This window comes from Hippoglossus stenolepis, chromosome 15 (genome assembly GCF_022539355.2).
Source record: "Hippoglossus stenolepis isolate QCI-W04-F060 chromosome 15, HSTE1.2, whole genome shotgun sequence".
Taxonomy (NCBI): domain Eukaryota; kingdom Metazoa; phylum Chordata; class Actinopteri; order Pleuronectiformes; family Pleuronectidae; genus Hippoglossus; species Hippoglossus stenolepis.
This window is the reverse complement of record NC_061497.1, coordinates 15,265,944-15,286,142: the sequence shown is the minus strand read 5'-3', so window position 1 is coordinate 15,286,142 and position 20,199 is coordinate 15,265,944. Positions and strand designations below refer to the sequence as shown.

The 20,199-nt window shown below is 42.6% G+C and overlaps 1 protein-coding gene across 4 annotated transcripts in view; it reads left to right on the top strand.

Moving 5' to 3' along the window:
* The window catches only part of LOC118121902 (transcription factor COE1-A), an 85,560-nt gene that overhangs the window by 50,664 nt on the left and 14,697 nt on the right, over window positions 1-20,199 (top strand). For 2 of the 4 annotated variants that reach the window (XM_035178147.2, XM_035178145.2), the window contains exons 7-11: window positions 6,472-6,553; window positions 7,582-7,723; window positions 8,948-9,075; window positions 10,519-10,645; window positions 18,679-18,767. In XM_035178147.2, coding sequence (XP_035034038.1) covers window positions 6,472-6,553; window positions 7,582-7,723; window positions 8,948-9,075; window positions 10,519-10,645; window positions 18,679-18,767 — 568 coding nt within the window. Of the gene's footprint in view, window positions 1-6,471; window positions 6,554-7,581; window positions 7,724-8,941; window positions 9,076-10,518; window positions 10,646-18,678; window positions 18,768-20,199 lie in introns of all 4 variants that reach the window. The other 2 variants (XM_035178146.2, XM_035178144.2) reach the window with 1 other exon arrangement.

Genomic DNA, 20,199 nt, shown 5'->3' with positions numbered 1-20,199 from the left:
CTGGACGTTCTGGAGATTTTCCTGTTGTGAACGTGGACAATCTCCTTTTGTGTTCTTCATATGTGAAAGACAAACTTCCCCACCCAATTTTTTGGAGTTCATGTCGGAAAACAGCAATGTAACATATCTTGATTGTAAGGTTTTGTTGTCCTTGGATCATATGATGGCTGTGAGGCTGGCTCTTTTAAAGCTGAATCATTAGTTAACTGACAGATAATAATTGCCGTCAGTAATAAATCATTTTACAAGCTTAATTTCCAAATATTTGACATTTGACAATTCCTTCACATTTCTTTACTGTCAAACACAACCGAGTTATGTTTCCCTTCAGTCTGGAGCCATCATACAGATTAGAGCGTTTTATTTTTTTACTTTGGCAGTATCAGAATAGTTTCCAGGTTATGTAAGACTTGATAAAAGTCACACATTTTTTAACCAAGACTAAAGTGGATTTCCAGTCGTCTTTCCAAGTAAAATGAATTCATCCTCCTCCTCAGATTCCTCCTCATCTCACTGCTTCCTCCTGTTTTTTAAATCTCTCTGGTTTTTAAATCTTGTCAGAATACAAACTACAAAATTCCTCAGTTTATCAGTTTATTCCTCAGAAGGATTCTGGTCTGTATCTAATGATCCCAATGAACTTGCAATCTCGCTAGCGTTATCTCTGCTGTAGTGCTTTTGAACAAGACACTACAGGGCAGAGTAAAAACAAGCATTTCCCCCCCCGGCAGGAAGCAATAGATTATCACATTATTACTATTGTGATAAGAGCCGAATACTATTCCACATCCTTGTTTTTCCTGCTGTTTGACTGCTTCAATCACAGGCGTGGGGCCCGGCAACGCTATCTGATGTCATAACACTGAACAATAACAAGAACTCAGTGTAAACAGGAAACAGGAAGTTGATGTCTGACAGATCAACAGACTGAGAGGGAAAGTCACTCTGCACATATCAGCTGGATTAGCTATTTGAAATGACAGATGAGAGGGGAAAGCGTGAAGCTGGTCACTAATACTGTGATTATTGCAGTATTAATAGGAGATAGTGCTATTCCACGGTATTTACAGTAATTATATTCAAGCATCTTGTTTGTAAAGAGTGCTGAATGGCTCTGTGAAGCACGCCACCGCTAACAGATCGGTTGCGGGGCCGTGACGACAGGCACACGGGCGTAAGCAAGTCGTTTCACTTGCATGCACGCAGAGGAAAAATCGTGAAAAACCGTCATTCTGTCAGAAAGCTTTGCCAACACACTTGGCAGGCAGGTGAAATAAGACATCTAAAGAAAGCACGGAGACAGAGGCACTGATCTGTTGTTCCGTCTGTCTGCACTAACTGACTCGCTGCGATTCCTCCACCTGTCAGCAACAACTTTGCTTTGGAGAGATTTTTGTTGGGTTATATTTTCTTTTCTTTTTTTGCTTCCAAGGCAGCATTGTTTTTCTTGGCTCTGTAAAACAGCAGCTCTTTAGGGAATAAAACGGACACAGGCACTCAGTCTTAGACATCCACGCTAATTCACACACTCACACACAAAGCTGGAATTCCCCCGGATGTCACCCTTGCCCTGTTGGCATTGTGACTGTTTAAATGACAGGAGAGCGCTCGAGACAAAACTCCCACAATCCTCTTGTCTTCATTCGCTCTCCACCATTTGTTTCTTCTTCGTATACACTCGCTCTGTCCCCCTCCTCATCCCGCAGTGTTACTCTCTCTCTCTCCACATCCCAACGCCCCCTCCATCACATCGCTCTGTCACTTCCTGTCTCTCTCTCCAGGTCTGTGTTAGCCCAATATATTAAATATTAATGTCAGTTGTGCTCTGAGCCATAATTGCCATCTCAGCCTCTGAATAATGGATGTCACTGTGCTGTTCACTACTACGCCATGGCTAACAGGCTAAAAAAAAAACAGCATGCAGGGGTGGTTTGCTGCATTACTCTGGTTTAGAGGCTAAACAACACACAGCATCGTAGTGTGGCGACGCCAACAAATCACGTTTCTATACAACTTTACTGCAACAGCAAACACTGCACATTTTGTAGGTGATGTCATTGCTGGCTGGATTATGCTCAAAGGCAACTTACTTTGGTATGAATGAAAGAAGCGTCACATTTACTACCTGCAGCAAGAGGCTGCTGAGGGAGGATGGTGTGATGTCATGTTTGTGGTGTAGAAAGACGGTGGTCAAATCTAAATACACATGTTGTGTCTGAAGTTACTGGGAACTTTTTAAACCGGGCCTTTGCCTTCCTTATATAAGTTACTATAAGTATAAGTGTTGCTGGTTCAACTCAAACAGAACTGTTGCATTTCCTTTTTCTCTCATGTCTCCTGTCGGTATCTGTGATAAATGAAACAACATATAGAAAAAGCAATCTTTGAAAAATGAAACTCGTGCAAAAAGATAGAAGAAACAATAATAAGAAGCAATTATCTAAAAGCTTCTTTCCTCCTCCTTTGTCGCCTGCCATCTTTATTTTTTCTGATACGATTTTAACTTTCTACGATTCTGTCAGAAAGCTCTGCCAAGTAACTTGGCAGGTGGTTGCAATAAGACATCTAAAGAAAGCAGGGAGACGGAGAGGATACAGAGAAGCACAGATCTGTTGTTCCGTTTGTCTGTCACTAACTGACTCCCTGCACATTTTCCCACCTGTCAGCAACAACTCACCCGAACGCCGTAGTGTGTGTGAGTGTGAGTGTGTGTGTGTGTGTGTGTGTGTGTGTGTGTGTGTGTGTGTGTGTGTGTGTGTGTGTGTGTGTGTGTGTTTGCAGCATGCAGGGCTGGTGTTGGGTCAGCTCTCTGAGTGCAGTACTTGCAATATAGCAAAGGTCAACAGCGCTGATATCACTTGAACATGATCGCGCCTCGGAGAGAGGGAGGGAGACGGAGGGGGAGAGGGGAGAGTGCTCCCCTCCCCCAGAGTCATTCAGGCTCTTATAATTGGCCGGTTTAATTGGAGGCCTCTTAATGACCAGCGACTGGGCCGGCCAATCAATTCACACCAGGTGCCTCGTGTGCATTTAGCTGCAAGGCTTTTTGTAGTAGAGTTGATTAGGCCAGATGGGGTCAAGTGACGGGGGAAGAAGGAACGCACACGCACTGCATGGAAATGAAGAATATGTTCCGCTGGCATTCAGGGAGAGGAAACGTAGGAGTCGAGCAGTAGACGCGGAAATATGAGAAATAATGAGCGAGATCATCAGCTCACCAGCGAAACAAGCCAATGATTGGCTGAAATGATTCGGTGTGTGAAGACACTGAGAGGGGGAAATGAATGGATGCATCAGATGATTTGGGTGATGATTTAAAGTTTAAATGTTCTCAGTGATGCAGCAGTAAAGATGAGACTTTCTTGTTCACCGATGGATGAGGGGGAAACTGTGTTTACAGGTTTCTGTGATTCAAAAAAGATACAAGTAAGATACAGGGTTCCAGTAAAGGCTGAGCAGAAGAAGCTCAATAGCTGATGTGGACAATGCTGATTTCAGTGATTTCGGTGTGCGTGTTGATTGTAGGGATGTACTATTACAAATATTTCTCTCCTTGTACAGATTCTAATACTTCATGTCAGGGTATCTGCAGATTTATTTTTTTTAATTCAGTAACTGTCAGGTAAATCAGGGGTAGGGAAGATTTTTCTGTCAAGGGTCATTTCAGTTTTTATAGAATTCTTTGGAGGCCACACTGAATTATTGATACATATCATATATAACACTGACACTTGGCAAGGTGTCTGATGTCAGATGGTAGTGATGATGATGATGATGATGATGATGATCATGGCGATGGCCATCTGTGTGTTTGATTCGTTTCTTGCAGCTATTTGCCCAAACAAATCCTCACCTTTTGGTCGAGCTGTGCATGATTTGCAAAGACAATAATCCCTCCTTCATATCAAACTCAGCAGTGATCCCACACACAGTTTGTTTTATGTTAGTTCTGTTGTTTCATCGCAGGCCTGAGTAAAAAATGCAAACAAGGTACACTGACTTCTCTTTTACATTTCTCTTGGAAAATAATGTCTATTTGTCTACTTTTCTTATTTGACGGACACAATGATGCTTAAGTTTTAATAACGTGCGTTTCCTTCACCCTAAAAACACCTAGAACAATCATACAGCCAAAATGGACCGTCCTTTTGTATGTTAAGTTATTTTCTGTTAAAGAAAACTAAAATTATTGAGTAGATATGAATTATTTTCTGGCCTGGAGGTTCCCCACCCTTGATAACAAGTAATTTTACCTTTTACAGAAATAATTCTACACTTTTTACTTTAATATACATTTTTGCTAAACACTTCATAAATAGATTTAAATGCAGGACTTTTATTTGAGATACCAAGAGGATGTGAATTTTTTTTCCCCAACACTGCTTTAGTCTCTTCATATTTCAGGCAGATGAGCAGGGGAGTGTGTGATCCTCCCAGCCACCTCCTCTACACAGAGATATACAGGGGAGGGTCAGCCGAGGTGGTCGTGTTAACGCTGTGCTAGTGTTGTGAGAAGGACTAGACAGTGGGAGGTCAGCAGGGGTCACCGTTGCTGTCCTCTGCTGTGATAGGCTGTCACCCGGGGGTGAGGGGGTCAAGATAATTAGGCATGCAGAATCCCAGTGCTGGTGTTCTAACGAAGCCTGAGCTCGTTAACGCAGAGTTTTACACTCAGACCTGCCACTGGACTGTGCTGCACCATCACACACTTACACACACACTCACATGCGCAGTGCATGCTCACACATACACACACATATATATACTGTAAGCGCACACCTCTGATTTGTTCTGGTGGTCCAGTTCAAGAGCTGTCATCTTATGAACAGAGGAGCACCAGGCTCAGCCACAAGAGAACGGAGGTGATGCAGACTTGTGAAAAGTTCAGATTATTTAAGTACACAATTTTGTTAAATTAAGATGAAGCTAGCACTCTGATTAAAGATGATATAAAGTGGAAGAGGTAACTGGAGTGTGAATACCTCTGCCATAATGCTAACGCCCTATATCGCCATGTTAAAGAAAGTGGAAAAATTCAATCTTCCTTGCATCTTGCCTCATCCCGCCACAAAATGTTCATGGAATCAGGCCAATAGGTTTTGAGTAATCCTGCTGACAGACATATTGAATTGAAAAGAAAGTTCATACAGCTCCATAAAGACAAAATTAGGTTGTTTATTTACAAGCAGGAGAAAGACATGTCATGTCAAACTTTTTGTGCAGTGCAGAGACAGTATTATCTTGCAGTGGGCTTGTATTACATTATGACTTCTATTGAACGGTAACACACAGATGTAACAAACATATGAACATGTGTGAGTCTGTGTTTCTTTTGTGTGATTTTGCCATGTTGGTCCTGCCAGGCCGGCCAGCTGGCTCACACCAAAACACAACCTGGATGTGTTTGTTTGCTGGCGATGGCCATCTGTGTGTTTGATTCGTTCTGTAGTAAAGATTCATGACATATGGTCCCGTTTAAAACAACCAATGTCAACATAGTTCCCCTTATTGAAAGAAATGACATCAGGGTTTAGCAGAAAGAAAACACTACCACCACATCCTGAAAGTTGTTTTTCAAACTGTTCCTCAATCATATCATGGAAAAAGTTCATGTTGAACAGAAAAGACAAAGGCAGCATAGTTGAAGTTGGGATTTACAAAAGGATATTACTGATTTTCCTCAAACTTAAATCGCCTCACAATTATAAAGGCGGCTTTCAGACATGCACTGAACTCTTCACATTTTCCCGAAAGGGGCTGTGAGGGAACGCAGTCCGAGTCGGTTGCTCTGGACTTTTGTCTGGAACTTTCCTGCCAGACCCCAAAAAAATTCAAAACGAGCAAGCAAGCACTTTGATGATGTTTCTAATACGTAACTGACACGAAACTTAAAATACCTTTAAAAAATAAATGCAAATATCTCGGGATGAAAAGACGTGCCATATACGTAAAAGACGCAGACAAAGATGTCAACTTGGAGAGGCTATGAGATTCGAGAGCTTTTGGTGATAAGGGACGATGCCGCTGTCGATGTGCTGTAAACAAAAACACGTGATTTCCACAACGTAAATTATACGTCATGTCCTGAATCCTGCTGCTCTACGCAGAGTCCAACCTTCACATGTTAAAGACGAACTGAAAACTGTGTCCGTACATTTTCTGGTGTTCAGGTCTGAATATTACAACATATTCACTGGTTTTGCTACACTGTCCTGTTTTATTCACCTTCGTCTGTGTTCATTTGGCTTCTCAAAGCAGTCCCCCCAAAAAAACTGCCACCTATCCACGAGGGAAATTCATTTTAAAATTCGAACAGTATGAAATATTCATATCTGTGTCTGTATTTGGGGATCTGTCTGCAGTGAATGTTGGAGACTGGGCTTGAAATCACATTTCCTGAAGGAAAGTAGTGAGGTGGTCTGATGTTAAAATGTTAACCTCAAATGTTACCTCCTCTCTCTGTTTCCATAGATTCTTCCTCAAGTTTTTCCTGAAGTGCAACCAGAACTGTTTAAAGAACGCGGGGAACCCACGGGACATGAGGAGGTTCCAGGTAGAAACCGCAATCCTTGTGATTCTATTCTTCTGTTTCGTTTGTCAAGCTTATCCCTCTTTCTCTTCCCCGTAAGTCATAACAACACACATAGCTTTATGGTTGCAGTAACACAAACAATGGAATGTGTGTGTATGTGTGTGTGTGTGTGTGTGTTTCTGTGTAAGTAAATAAGCTATCAGCGCCTTCACAGGAAACATGAGGTCCTGACCCTGACTAGTCAGAACATAAATATACACACAAAAGCAGGGAGTTGGAGAAGAAAGAAAGAAAGAAAGAAAGAAAGGACGTGGGGTTGTGATTAAGATTTAGTGGGGTGCAGTCTTTATTATTTCCTTGTCTTCACAGCCATAATACAATCAGGAAGATACCACTTTAGTTGGAGTGGAGATGGTGGACGCCCAAGAGATACTCATGGATTTATTACCAGGGCACGCGTGTGAGAGTATGTGTGCGATATGTATTTCTGCTGGTGTGCACTCGTGTGTGTGTGTGTGTGTGTGAGACAGGACAGCGAGACAGAGTCGTACAGTAGCGAGTGTGTGACAGTATCTGTGCCTCTAATTGTGCAGCTCTATTGTAGTGGAACCAAAGAAGACAGCTCTGTTTCCCTGGGAGATAATTAAGGGCCGGACCCATCAGGAACTATTGAACAGAGGAGGATAGACACCACACCCACACGCACACTCACACACACGCACACACACACACACACACTGTTCAGTCGCAGGGACTGTGTGTGTTGAGGCTGATGGTAATAGCTGTGATAACGGGTTACACTTAAAGAGCTTTTCACAGTTTCATGCTTTTAACTCCTCCTTACAATGATCCCAACTTTGTAATTACTCATTTTGCTTTTCATTTTCCCCCACCCTCTTTGCTCTCTCTCGCTCTTTCTCTTGCTCTCCTCCCCCCCCCCCCTTTTCATTCTTACCTCTTTCTTCTTCCACTTCTACCTCCTCACTTTCCTTTTCCCCCAACCACCAATCCCCCTTTTTGACCAATCCCCATCCCCTGCTTCTGTCCAGGTGGTGGTATCGACCACGGTGAGCGTGGAGGGACATGTCCTGTCCGTGTCCGACAACATGTTTGTGCACAATAACTCCAAACATGGCCGACGGGCCCGCAGACTCGACCCCGTGGAAGGAACGCAGTCTTACCTAGACCACGGTAACATAAGAGAGTTTGTGTCTGTCTGTCTCTGTGTGTGTGTCCATGATTATGTGTGAGTGTGAGCAGCATGGCCACCAGATGGTTGATGGTTTAATCCTATCAGGTGATTCCTGCCCCTCCATCTGGCTAATCCAACTTACTACACACAGACACACACACACAATCACACACTGGTCTAATGTAATTATGCTTCTTTTTCATAAATAAACCCAGACTAAGAGGTGTTGTTGTGTTTCAGCTGAATACTGATAATCACACACACACACACACACACACACACACACACACAGACAAGTGTTGGTTTTTGACAGACAAGCTTTTATTGTTGTGATATTGAATTGAATAATATGAGCTTATTCAGACAATATTGAAGTGACATAAAGCCGAGTGTACCCAGTCTGTTAGAAATACCATGACACACACCCAACCTTCTGTTTGTGTGTTTTTATCCACGTCAAGTTATTATTTAAAAGGATCTGCGGTAATCTCGCATCAGTCTGTCTCACAGAGACGGCATGTGGGATAAACACACAATACATAAACACAAAAGGACGCAAAGATATGCTGTCAAGATGATGCTTGAATATCATATCGAATTTAAAATTGTTATACACGCTGTAACAGAGCATGAACATTTATTTTCCTGGTCTTCCCACAGTAAGCGGGTTTGGAAGAAGTCCTTTTCTAACTTTCAGACTGAGATGATCCTGAATGTGAGAAAGCAAAAGTCAACCGCTCCACACATTTACCTGCTGCGTTCTTTATCAGTGAAAAGCAAACTTCTCATGTCTGAAAACTGGAAAAAATGGATTTAATGTATTGAAATTAAAATTAAACCTCCTAAGTTACTTGTTTCATTCATGTAATCTTTTTACTAAATTTACATGAGGAAACTTTTCTACCTAAGTATAAGTTGAAAAAGAAATCTTTGAATAGCAGTGTTTAGCAGTGGTGTGTTAATCATCGTGGGTGTAGCATGAAAAAATATGAGCTGGAGATGTTGCAGACTTCAGGTCAGATTTCTCTCCTTGTTTAGAGACTTTCTGGCGTTTAAGGGAAACAAATGTTTTCCCACAACCGTCCGTGTCTGTCGAGTGAATGTTGATTTTGTGGGTTTTACTCAACAACTGTTGAGTTCAAATGCATCTCAAATAGTATGTTAATTCGATTTTTTTTTTTACTCCCCCTCCTCTCTAATCCTCCCCTTCGCCCTAGGAACAGCTCCTTGCATTAAAGCTATCAGCCCCAGTGAGGGTTGGACCACGGGGGGCGCTACAGTCATCATCATCGGAGACAACTTCTTTGATGGTCTCCAAGTCATTTTCGGTACCATGCTGGTTTGGAGCGAGGTGAGTTTGCCAGCAATCAGCATCCAGTCTCCGTGTTGTTTCAGCCCCTCGACTGTGTGCTTTTGCCCTCCGACCGTTGGAAGTAATTCAATATGAAAACATACTTTTCCTCATGGTCAGGCTCTTAACTGTGTGTGTGTGTGTGTGTGTGTGTGTGTGTGTGTGTGTGTGTGTGTGTGTGTGTGTGGGGGGTCTTAATGTTTGTCGAAACGAGGTTTGCCTCTCTAATGAGTCCCCACCAACAAGCGACTGCAGCCCCTCTCTCACCCACACTCCCTCTGTCTCTTTCTCTCTGGAATACTGATCCAATCAGCAGATTTTGATAGCCATCGGCTTAATGCTCGCAAAAACACACACTTACACACACACACACACACAAACATACAGGGCTCACTATCATACTTTTCCCCCCACGCCACTCCTCTACAGAATGTTTATTTGTCTTCTGACTCCACTCACCGTGTGCGCCGAGCGACCATGGCTCCTTTCCAACAACAACACTAAGTGTGTGTGTGTGTGTGTACATGCTGGCATACGTGGATGAGTTTGTGTGTGCGTGTGTGTGTGTTAAGAGCTGAGGGGTTTGTTTACAGTGTTGAGAGCCACACTTACACACACTAACATGTGTACAGAGTCTCAGTTCAGTTCAGTTCAAACTGACTCAGCTCTCTTGGCGTTCCTCAGACTGGCTCCTAATGGACTTTGGCCAACCAAATGTTTCATTTGCACTCATTATTGATTCCGAGGCGAGAAACAGTTTTGAAAAATCTTAGTGGAAAGTGATTGGTTATGTTTGCCAACTTTCTGTTCATCTCTATCGCTTCCTCCTACCTACGCATATTTTGCCAAATACTAAAAAGTATTTTTGAGAAACATCCCTACAAATATGATGCTAAATGGTTTGCCCCGAATAGCCCAACACAAATATTACTTTCTCATGAATTATTATTAAGATTATGAGACACTTATTTTTACTATTGAGAAGATTTAAATTGATTTCAAATGTATTCTACATTTTTAGCTAAAACAACATAAAACTCTATGTTTGCTGCAAACATTAAATCCACATGCAGGATCTGTAAATCAAATTTGATGCAAACATGCACCAAATCCAAATGTAAATACAGCTCAGCAAGCGATGCCTTTCACCACATTAACAAGTGCAAATGCAATAATCTCAACCCACAACCTTAAATAAACTTAAGAGTGGAGCTCCAGGAAGCACGTTTACGCAAAAGCATCCTTAAAGATTATCACATATTGCAGTGATCAAAACTGGATCCAAAGTCAGATTCGAAGTCAAAAATGGTTCTTGGTTGTTTTGATGCAGAGGTGTTTCAATACGACATAATTCAACAAAATCCCATCAAAACTTAAGATGTAGGTGTATTGCTGATGTGTGTTTGTGTTCACTGACTCTTGGTCGCCACGTTCTTCCTGCAGTTGATCACGCCGCACGCCATCCGGGTGCAGACGCCTCCCAGACACATTCCCGGGGTCGTCGAGGTCACTCTGTCTTACAAATCTAAACAGTTCTGCAAGGGCACACCAGGAAGGTTCATTTATACAGGTATGTCCACTGTACACACACACACACACACACGCTCACAAACACACATACACACACTCTCAAACGCACACTCAAATGGTAAAAGCACACACATATGTGCACTCTTTTTTTCTTCTTGTTTCTCAAGAGCAGGTTTCATTTTTCATTGTTTGTGAAATGTTTGTTTGCATATGTAATAGCCTTCTCCTGTGTGTGTGTGTGTGTAGCATCCATGAGTTGCAGTTCACTCTCAGGCCAGACAGTGTTGAACTAATGACTGCAGATTAGTCACCATTAACAACCCACACTCGTTAGAATGTTGCCATAATCAGAGGCTCGTTAAAACCAGCTACAATTAAACAGTCTGCTCTTTATAGCGCTCCATACTGAAGTCATTAGTGAAATCATCCAGAACACCCAGTTTACTAACACACACATTGAGCACACACACAAACACACACAAATACCCAATGTTGGAAAAGTGTGTCTGATTTCTGACCGGATTCGTGACTGTGACCGAGTGTTTTCCTGCTAAATTCAAGATCTCGAGCCTGTCTCAGAGGAGAGAAAGGACAAAAACGCGCGTGTGTGTAAGTGTGTGTTTGCTCATTTTGTCCGCACATACACTACATGTGGAAATGGATTGAGGTGATGCGATGTCTGGTATTGATCTGCTCAACATGGCTCCATCACACCGTAACGATGACGGCATTTACAGAGAGAGAGAGACAGACAAATAAAACAGCTGCTCTATGAATTATTAGAGGTACGAGACATTTAATGACCTTGGTAATTAACCAAAGATAAAGATGAGGATTTAAGCCTGATCAATGATGATGAAAAAACTTGGCATGAATAAATTGTCAGTTTTACAGTCGGTGTCAGGTTCGGGAAAGTTTTAATATTTCCTGTTGAGAACGCAGAGGGAAATGATGAGTTTTGTGTTTCAGCTGCAGTCGTTCAGAATAAAGGAAAGGAAGTTTTAACATAAGCTGCTTTCAGACATTTTCCTGAAACTTTCTGGAGGGGCTGTATGTGATAACGCAATTCATATGTCAGTTGCTTTAAATGAGATTGGAAAGATTTTTTTGCGATGATGTTCTACTGGTGCTGTAACAAAAAACACGTGATTTTTACAGCAGAATTTATGTCAGGTCCTGCCTCCTGCACGCCTCAATGCTCCACACATTCAGCTGTTGTTGTGAACATGTCTGAGCCTCAGAATCTCCTGTTGCCTTCTTCATATGTGAAAGGCAAACTCTGGAAAATGTCCACACCCAAGTTTGTGTCTGTAAATGGCAATAAAATCACCTTCAGCAACAGGTTGCATATATAAATTCAATAATTACAATATGAAAATCGAAGAAGAAGACATCGGCTGACTAGACGAGGACGTACGGTACCTTAGCTAGATGCTAATTGGTTTTGTGTAAAGTGCAGTCAAACAAAACAACATTTAGCACATTAAATAAGATCATTATGTCAATTGTTAAATAAGTTCTTTGTACAGACAAACATACTCTGCCTGAGTTCTTCCTTTAATATTCTTCAGTCAAAACATTTTTGGTCTGACCCTGAGGCGAGCCGACTGGTAATTGGTCCGTCTGGCATCTAACTGCTTTTCCTATTGGGCGGCAGTGACCCCCTGTGACCTCGCGATTGGCTGATCACTTCAACATGTGACCCAGGAAACGTGATCCGTTACTGCGGTTGCCTGACCCCGCCTCAAGGTCGACTTGGTTCTGGAAGTCACTGGTGAAAGGTCGCTGGTGATGAAAGCTGATTGGCCGTCGTGGGTTCTTGGTGCTCTAGCTGTGGTTGCCTCTGGGTGTAAGGACGGAGCAATTAAACACGCTCAAGAGCGCACACACGCGATTGTGCAACGACACACACGCACACACAGATGTAAAGACACACAAAGCCACACTTGCTTAGAGTCATGTCTTACACAACTTACCACACACACTTTCAAACAGGGGCAGGAGTTGAAAGTAATTGTAAATCAGAGAGATATGAGGGAAAGATGGTGACTAGTCTGGTAAACAGATGGTCTATCACATAGTCCACACACACACACACACACACACACACACACACACACATACACACACGCTGCGCCGTATGGCTGCTTGATCTGCCTATTGGGAAACATTAACATTCCCTGCATCACACACTCTATATAAACACACAATGTTACAAAGTGACAATCAATAGTTCGTCTCACACACAGAGACGTTACATACACACACACACACACACACACACACACACACACACACACACACACACACACACACACACACACACACACACACACACACACACACACACACACACACTGACACACAGAGCTGGTTTATCTTCAATGCAGCTGCATAAAGATCCAAACCTCAGCTGTGAGAAGGAAGTTTTAGTGAACGCCTCACAATTTTTTGACTTTTCTCTCTTTTACGAGGAATTTAACTTTCAGTTCCCGACACAACAGGAGACACTGAAAGACTGAAGTACAGAGGGTGAGACAGACAGGAAGACAAAGGAAGAGAGAGACAAGTCACCAAAGAAAGACAAAAAGAAAGGTGGACTTTTAAAACCAAATTGTAAAGTATTGATCCGCTCCTAAGTGGATCACACATATACTGACACACGTATTCAGATACACACATGTACATACACACATACACAAACGCACGGAGAGTCACCAAGAGAAGAGGAGCTGGAGAGAAAGAGATCTCATCTCATAAGGGGAAGAATGAAGCAATAATTCAGTGGTATTGAACTGCTGGCTGGCCAGAGAATCGATCTCACCACACCTCCTCTCGCCTCCTCCTCCTCCCCCTCCTCCTCTTCTTCTCCTTTTACATCAGCCCTCTTCGTCCTTTCACCCACACGGCCTCTCTGTTTTTTTCCTCGTCCTCCCTTGCCCACCCTCTCCTGTCTTCTTTGCACTCTTTTGTTTAAAGGCTGCCAAATGATGACAAGAAAAATGTCACTGTTGTATAATAAATCTTAGACACACAGCTTCAACACAGACGATATTTTTTACCCGATTTCGCCATGCCTCTTTCGCACACAACCCCCCCTCCCCCCTTGTGCTTTTCCTCTGTCTCCCTCCTCTCTTCACATTTTTATTGTGAAACAGGAGTGGAGGGTCCGTCCTCATGAAACTTCTATGAGTATTGATCCGCAGGCAGCGCTGGCCTCTGAAAGGAAGAGCGAGGGCTGGAGGAGGAGTGATGGAAGAACGGAGGGTTGGATGAAAGTGGCAGAAGGTGTAGTTAAGAAAAGAGGGGGGCTGAGCAGAACAGAGGGAGGCGTGAGGAGGGGGGAGGTAAAGGAGAGCAGGAGGGGTTCATGCTGGGATGCTTTCATGGGGAGCAGGGTGGCAGAATGAGTTGAGATGAAACAGGTTCAGGCTTCATGTCACCAATTCCTCGGCTGACGTGTCCCTGTTAGTTGTTTTCCAACAGTGATGCATGCAGCCGTCATGAAACTTACATGGAATGGAACCATTTTTTTTTTCTTTTGTTTTGTTTGCGAGTCTTCACCGTGCATCCCCTAGGAAACTACGGACATGTCTTGGAGACTTAGTGGTCTGGGACACATACCATGTGACCCCTGTATTTTAAGCTTGTGACAATCTGTTCACAATGTGTTTCCTTAGCATTTTTTTTTATGGGACCCAGTGTTGTTGCTGCTGCCTTTCTTGGCCAGGACAATCTTGAAAAAGAGCTCTCAGTGGGGAGTCCCTGGTGGAATACATAAATGTTCTTCATGATGTTAGCATGTAGCCCAAAATACTCCAGACTCTCACAGGGTTGCTAGGCCGGTTGTAAATTCTTACAGCTCTATTTTAACAGTCTAAGCACATGGTCTAAAGCGCACGGAGAAAGTGCACTTGGCAATGTTCACTTGCACCATGGCAGATTTATATTATAGAGACAGATGATGTGTCACAAGCAGTGTACACATGTTGTGGGCCCATCTATGTAGGCTCAGATTGATTATCCACTCTTTAAATAGTGAAATGTTGCTACAATTAATTAAAAGCAGCTTTCTTTGGTCAATTGCACAATTGCATGCCGCTGCCTCAAAAGACCAATGCGTCAACAATCAGTTTAGACATTAGGTTGCCACTTATTAAACATACTACACTTTAAGACCGACACCCATGTGTGCAACGTCCATTAGCTCAACATTGTGGACGATGGATAAGAAAATGTCGTGTGTGTTTGTCTGAAACCAGCAAAGACACTTTGACGCATTGTGCTGGACATGCCTTTTTGCCAGCTGTAAGATAATACCTCTTGTAATTTTTCAATACATAAAGTAAAAAGACCACATTACTTTTACCTCCTCAGCCCAATGGGCAGTGGATGTTGAGATACTGTATATTCTGTGCTGGAGAGAATTCTTTCTTTTTTTCCACGCGTCCATTTACGATCCATGCAAACCAGCAACTCTTTCTTTCTATACCTTCTGCGAGGTTGGAGACGGGTGCATTTGGTTATTGAAGCTGGTGTTACGGTTGCCTTTTTAATCAATTGCATGGTTTTCTGCTGATACTGATACTATTTCTGTTCCAGTGCGGAAAGAAATCATTGAAGAAACCCGACCTTTTGGCTCCAAAGTACACACACATACAACAAATCTACACAAAGCCATCAACAACATGTTGTTCTATTAATAAAGGGTCCGTTGGAGACACTTAAGACCTTAGGGATCCAAACCACACAAAGTCATCCTGTTGTATACGTGTCTTAGTGTGTGTGTGTGTGTGTGTGTGTGTGTGTGTGTGTGTGTGTGTGTGTGTGTGTGTGTGTGTGTGTGTGTGTGTGTGTGTGTGTGTGTGTGTGTGTGTGTGTGTGTTATATTAGAGTTGGCGTCGGTTAAATGTCTCCAGAGATGCAAACAGTGTGGATCTGACACTGGCAGTTAATTCTGACAGTTGATATCCCACCGACTGTAAGGCAGCTGTTTTTGTCGTTTTGTTTTTCTCAACCATAACTGGGTTTCTTTTTTTCTTTCTTTCTTTCTTTGGATGGTTTAACATATGCTCCCTTTCTCCTCTCCTCCTTCACTTACCTCTCCTCTCACCTGAATCCTCTCCTCTCCTCTCCTCTCCTCTCTCTCTCTCCTCTCCCTCTCTCCCTCTCTCTCCTCTCCTCTCCTCTCCCTCTCCTCTCTCTCCTCTCCTCTCCTCTCCTCTCCTCTCCTCTCTCTCTTCTCTTCTCTTGTGTTGATGCATTTATCACATGTGAATCATAAAATCATAATCTTAAGAAATAAGTTTCCTTGGAGCAGGGGGAAGGTATTGTTCCTGACAGCTTCACATCTGGTATTTTTACAGCTCACAATTTATGAACTTATACTGCTAACAAATTATGTGGTTTCGGACACAACAGAAACCAGAAAATTGGGTGTGTGATGTGATAATAAAACAGACTTACATATAAAAACCACACACTCATGTGCTAAAAGAAACAAAAAAAAAACAGCACAGAGGACATTCAGCTGCAAGTAATTTATGAAAGCTGGATGTGGAAAGTACCAAATATCACTCCAGCTGCACACTTGGACATCACACACACACACACACACACACACACACACACACACACACACACACACACACACACACACACACACACACACACACACACTTGCACCAAAGCACGCACGCACACAAACACAGAGAAGCACAAACGCACACAACCTGTACACCCCACACCTACATCTCTTTATCTCCATTTTTCTCTCCCTCTCTCTCTCTTACTCACACACACCTTAGGTTCAACAATAGGGTGAAGACACGTATAAATAAACACACACACACACACACACACACACACACACACACACACACACACACACACACACACATAATACTCATCACTCTGACTGACGGAGCTTTCAGAGCTCGAGTTGATTGACGTGTTGATTGGATAAAGACTGTAGAAGAATGTAATTGCAACATTAAAGTGAACTCTAAACGTTCTTTAAAGCCCTTTAGATTATACCTGCACTATTATCATCATACTGATGCTTTTGACACCATTACTTACTCCACCGGGTCTCTCCATCTCTGAACATTTATATGTTGCATTAAACCATCACACAGCTGCTCCCACCGATCCCTACTTGTTAAACAGCAGCGCCTGAGTACGTCATTGTAGTTTCAGCGTGGAAGTCATTAAAATACTTTATATATTTTGTTGACTTTCATAATCCATAATGTTTCCAACAATCTTCAAACCCAGAGAAATCCCCAATTCCATTCAAGGCTACGGGACGTTTAGTTTGATTAGCCTTTTAATGATGTTGTATCCACTCCCCGTGGCTTTGCCCGTCTCTGCTACAAAAAACACACTGCTAGCCAGTTAGCCAGTTAGTCGTCTGTTTTTTGGGATCATGATTATTCATTGCAGTTTGCTGCATCACGTGAATAACGTGGACCATCTTCTTAGCCTGCGGCGGAAGATGTGTAGACTTTCTGCTGTCCTGAAGTCAATGGGGAGCTCGTTCCACCATTTGGGAGCGAGGACAGCAAACAGTTGTGATTTTGCTGAGTGGCTTGGTGTCCCTCGCAGTGAGGGAGCAAGCCGATTGGCCAATGCAGAGAGGAGTGGACGGGCTGGGGTTTATACTTATTGTTTGAATTGAAATTGCATACTGCACATTTAATGGTAAACGATGTCCTGAGTTGCAGCCGGCGGTTGAGTGCTCTGGTTTAGGAGAATCTCCACACAAGAGTTGTTGAAAGATGTGTTTTTCTCTCTGCAACACTTTTCCAGCAAGATTTCCTATTCACATCTTCTCATTCCCAAACCTCCCTCTCTAAAACACAGGCTTCTGTCGCCTCCTCGAGATCATGCTGAGCAGGTTCATTATCTTTCAACACGGAAAAGCCTAAACAAAATGTCACTAAATAGGATGTTATCCTTTCTCTTCATTCCTCAACCCACCAGTCCCTGCAACCCCCTGCTCACTGGCGCAGATGCCGATGTTCTGTATCTGTTTATCATGTGTTCAAACTCAGATTGAACACAAATAACATTAAAGTGTGAACTATAACATTTTAATACCTTTACTCTGCTTCAACATTAGTTTTCAAACAAGGACACTGTTGCTTAAAACAAGACTCTTGTGTCAGATATCTTGTTTTCCAGCTGAAACTGCTGAGACAGGGAGCCTGGTGAGCTGGAAGCCTTCACTACTGTTGGTTGATTCATGTACACAATCATCAGCTTTAGCTTTCTGTTGTTTTGCATCAACTGGATGTTTAGACAGACATGTTAGATTAAATATGAAATCCCACTGGGAAATCTGCATATTTTTATGTTTTTATTCTCCAAGGGGCAAGAGTCAGTTTTCTTTTTTCCCATCAACGCTTACTGGTCAGTGTCTCCTTCCCCCCATTGCTGTATTTTACATTATATGACACTGTTGGGAATTGGTTGAAAACACCATTAAAGAGGTTAAGGGTGCAAAAACAAAGTAGAAGCTTCAAGAAAGAGCAGATGGTGGAATGGAAAATCTTACCACACATGTTTACCCTTCGCTGCGGCAAAAAGGAGGGAGAAGCAAATAAGACACAACATCCTTTTGGTAACAGGAAGTGGGAAATATCTTCAAATGTGGCTTTAACCAATATCAGATAGCGTTCACCACAGCTAATGACTTATTTTTCCATTTAAAAGGAAGTGAAAAATAAACATATCTATATACACATTTAGTATATCAAATGTTGCACATACTTAATTGCATTATAAACCAGCTTATTTAGGTTGTTGTTAGTGATACAATCTACTCTGTTGGTTTTTAAAAGAGGTGGTACTTTGGTCATTTTAGGGGACAATAATGTCGACCAGCGGCCGAAAAGTAGTAGAATTCTTGAATTGTGGCTTTCTTTGCTAGAACTTTTTATATCGCATCCACCCCAGCGTGACATCACCTCCGAACAGGCACCGTTTTCTAGACTTACTCAGGAAGTGCCTGTCTCATGAGATCTGTCTGTTCCAAACAATAAAGCACATTTCCGCTTCTGTTCTCTGCAGCACTGAATGAACCAACCATCGACTACGGTTTCCAGAGGCTTCAGAAAGTCATCCCGCGACACCCCGGGGACCCAGAGAGGCTGCCGAAGGTAACAAAAATAATTAATGTTCACCTTTTGCAAAAAGAATCACAGTGAACTTGATGATGTTCACTGGGACACTTCAGGAGGACTGACTTGCGCTTACGGAGATCGAATCTGCAGCTGCTCAGTTGCATTGAGCTACACAGAGCTGCTCTGTTATCAAAGAACCAGCGCGCAGACACACGCACATAAATTCAAAACACTAAGAACAAAACAATTATGCGTTTCTGTGTTCCGTGTGGGTTTTGTTTGTGTTATTTTTGAATTTCTCAGCCGAATATGTGTTTTCAAATCTCTGGTGGCTTGTGTTTTTACCTCTCTGTGAACTCTGCGTGTGTGAGCTGCTTAACCCTCGTTTGGAGGGTGAGTGTTTGAATTGTCTCCAGATCAGAAAGTCATATCTGATTATTTGTTTAACAGCTGGAGATCAAGCAGAGCGTTTAAAGGATCAGCAGATGTAAACAATTAGCACCAAAAGATGAGCTCGGCTTTGAAAACGAAACCCTGTCATGTTGATCTGTACATGCAGAGGGGACTCTTTCAAAGTGTGTGTGTGTGTATGCGTGTGTGTGCTCGTGCAGGCTCACCACATTCACTTTAAACTAGGGTAAGAACCTGGGTGGGTGGGGTCACGACCTTTTCAAACAGCTGCTTTCGATTGGCTCCTCATGCCCACTGGAGCTGATCCAGGATTGGCTGCCTCTGCTGTGACATCATCCAGGCATGGGCGCTGGTCACGATGCGATGATGTGGTGATGCTGCGATGTCATCGCGGCCGTGCCGACACCGTGGCTCCTGCACATGTGTTAGCAATCATTAGTAATGTAGATGCGCATTATCACCGTGGGAACCGCGCTCAGCACATCACACACACTCCACACCTCAAATGTGGCTGAAGTTTGTGGATTTATCGTCATAAACATTTATTGTTCTCACTTGTTTACAGTGGACGTTACTATACGTTACAACGTGTTTAGCCTCGGACGTTAATGAGCTCGTTGCTGTTTAAATGCTGGTAATAAAAAACTTAGAGTCAACTTGTGAAACTGGACAAACACTCTGGGTTTGTGGCTTCGCTATAATGAGGAAAATTGGGTGTTTTAGACTGTTAGAACATTTGACTGTGTAAAGTTACACTATTTTTAGGAGCGGTTACAAATGGTTACAGCAGGGAATTTTTCAATCATAATTTTTGCAGATTCGGTAAGAAGTAGTTAGTCCAGCAGAGTTTCAAAGTTATTACGTGCATATTGGCCGATTCAGCGAGTCTCTTGCCAGTGTTCCGAGCCAGCGCAGGAAGCCTGAGGGCTACAAGTATAAGACCAATTTTAATAATCAATGAATTTAATACTATTCTCACACTTCATTTATTACATTTTGGTTTGTGAAATAAAACTAAAACTGTGATGCCAAACTTTTTTATGTCCAAACAAATATC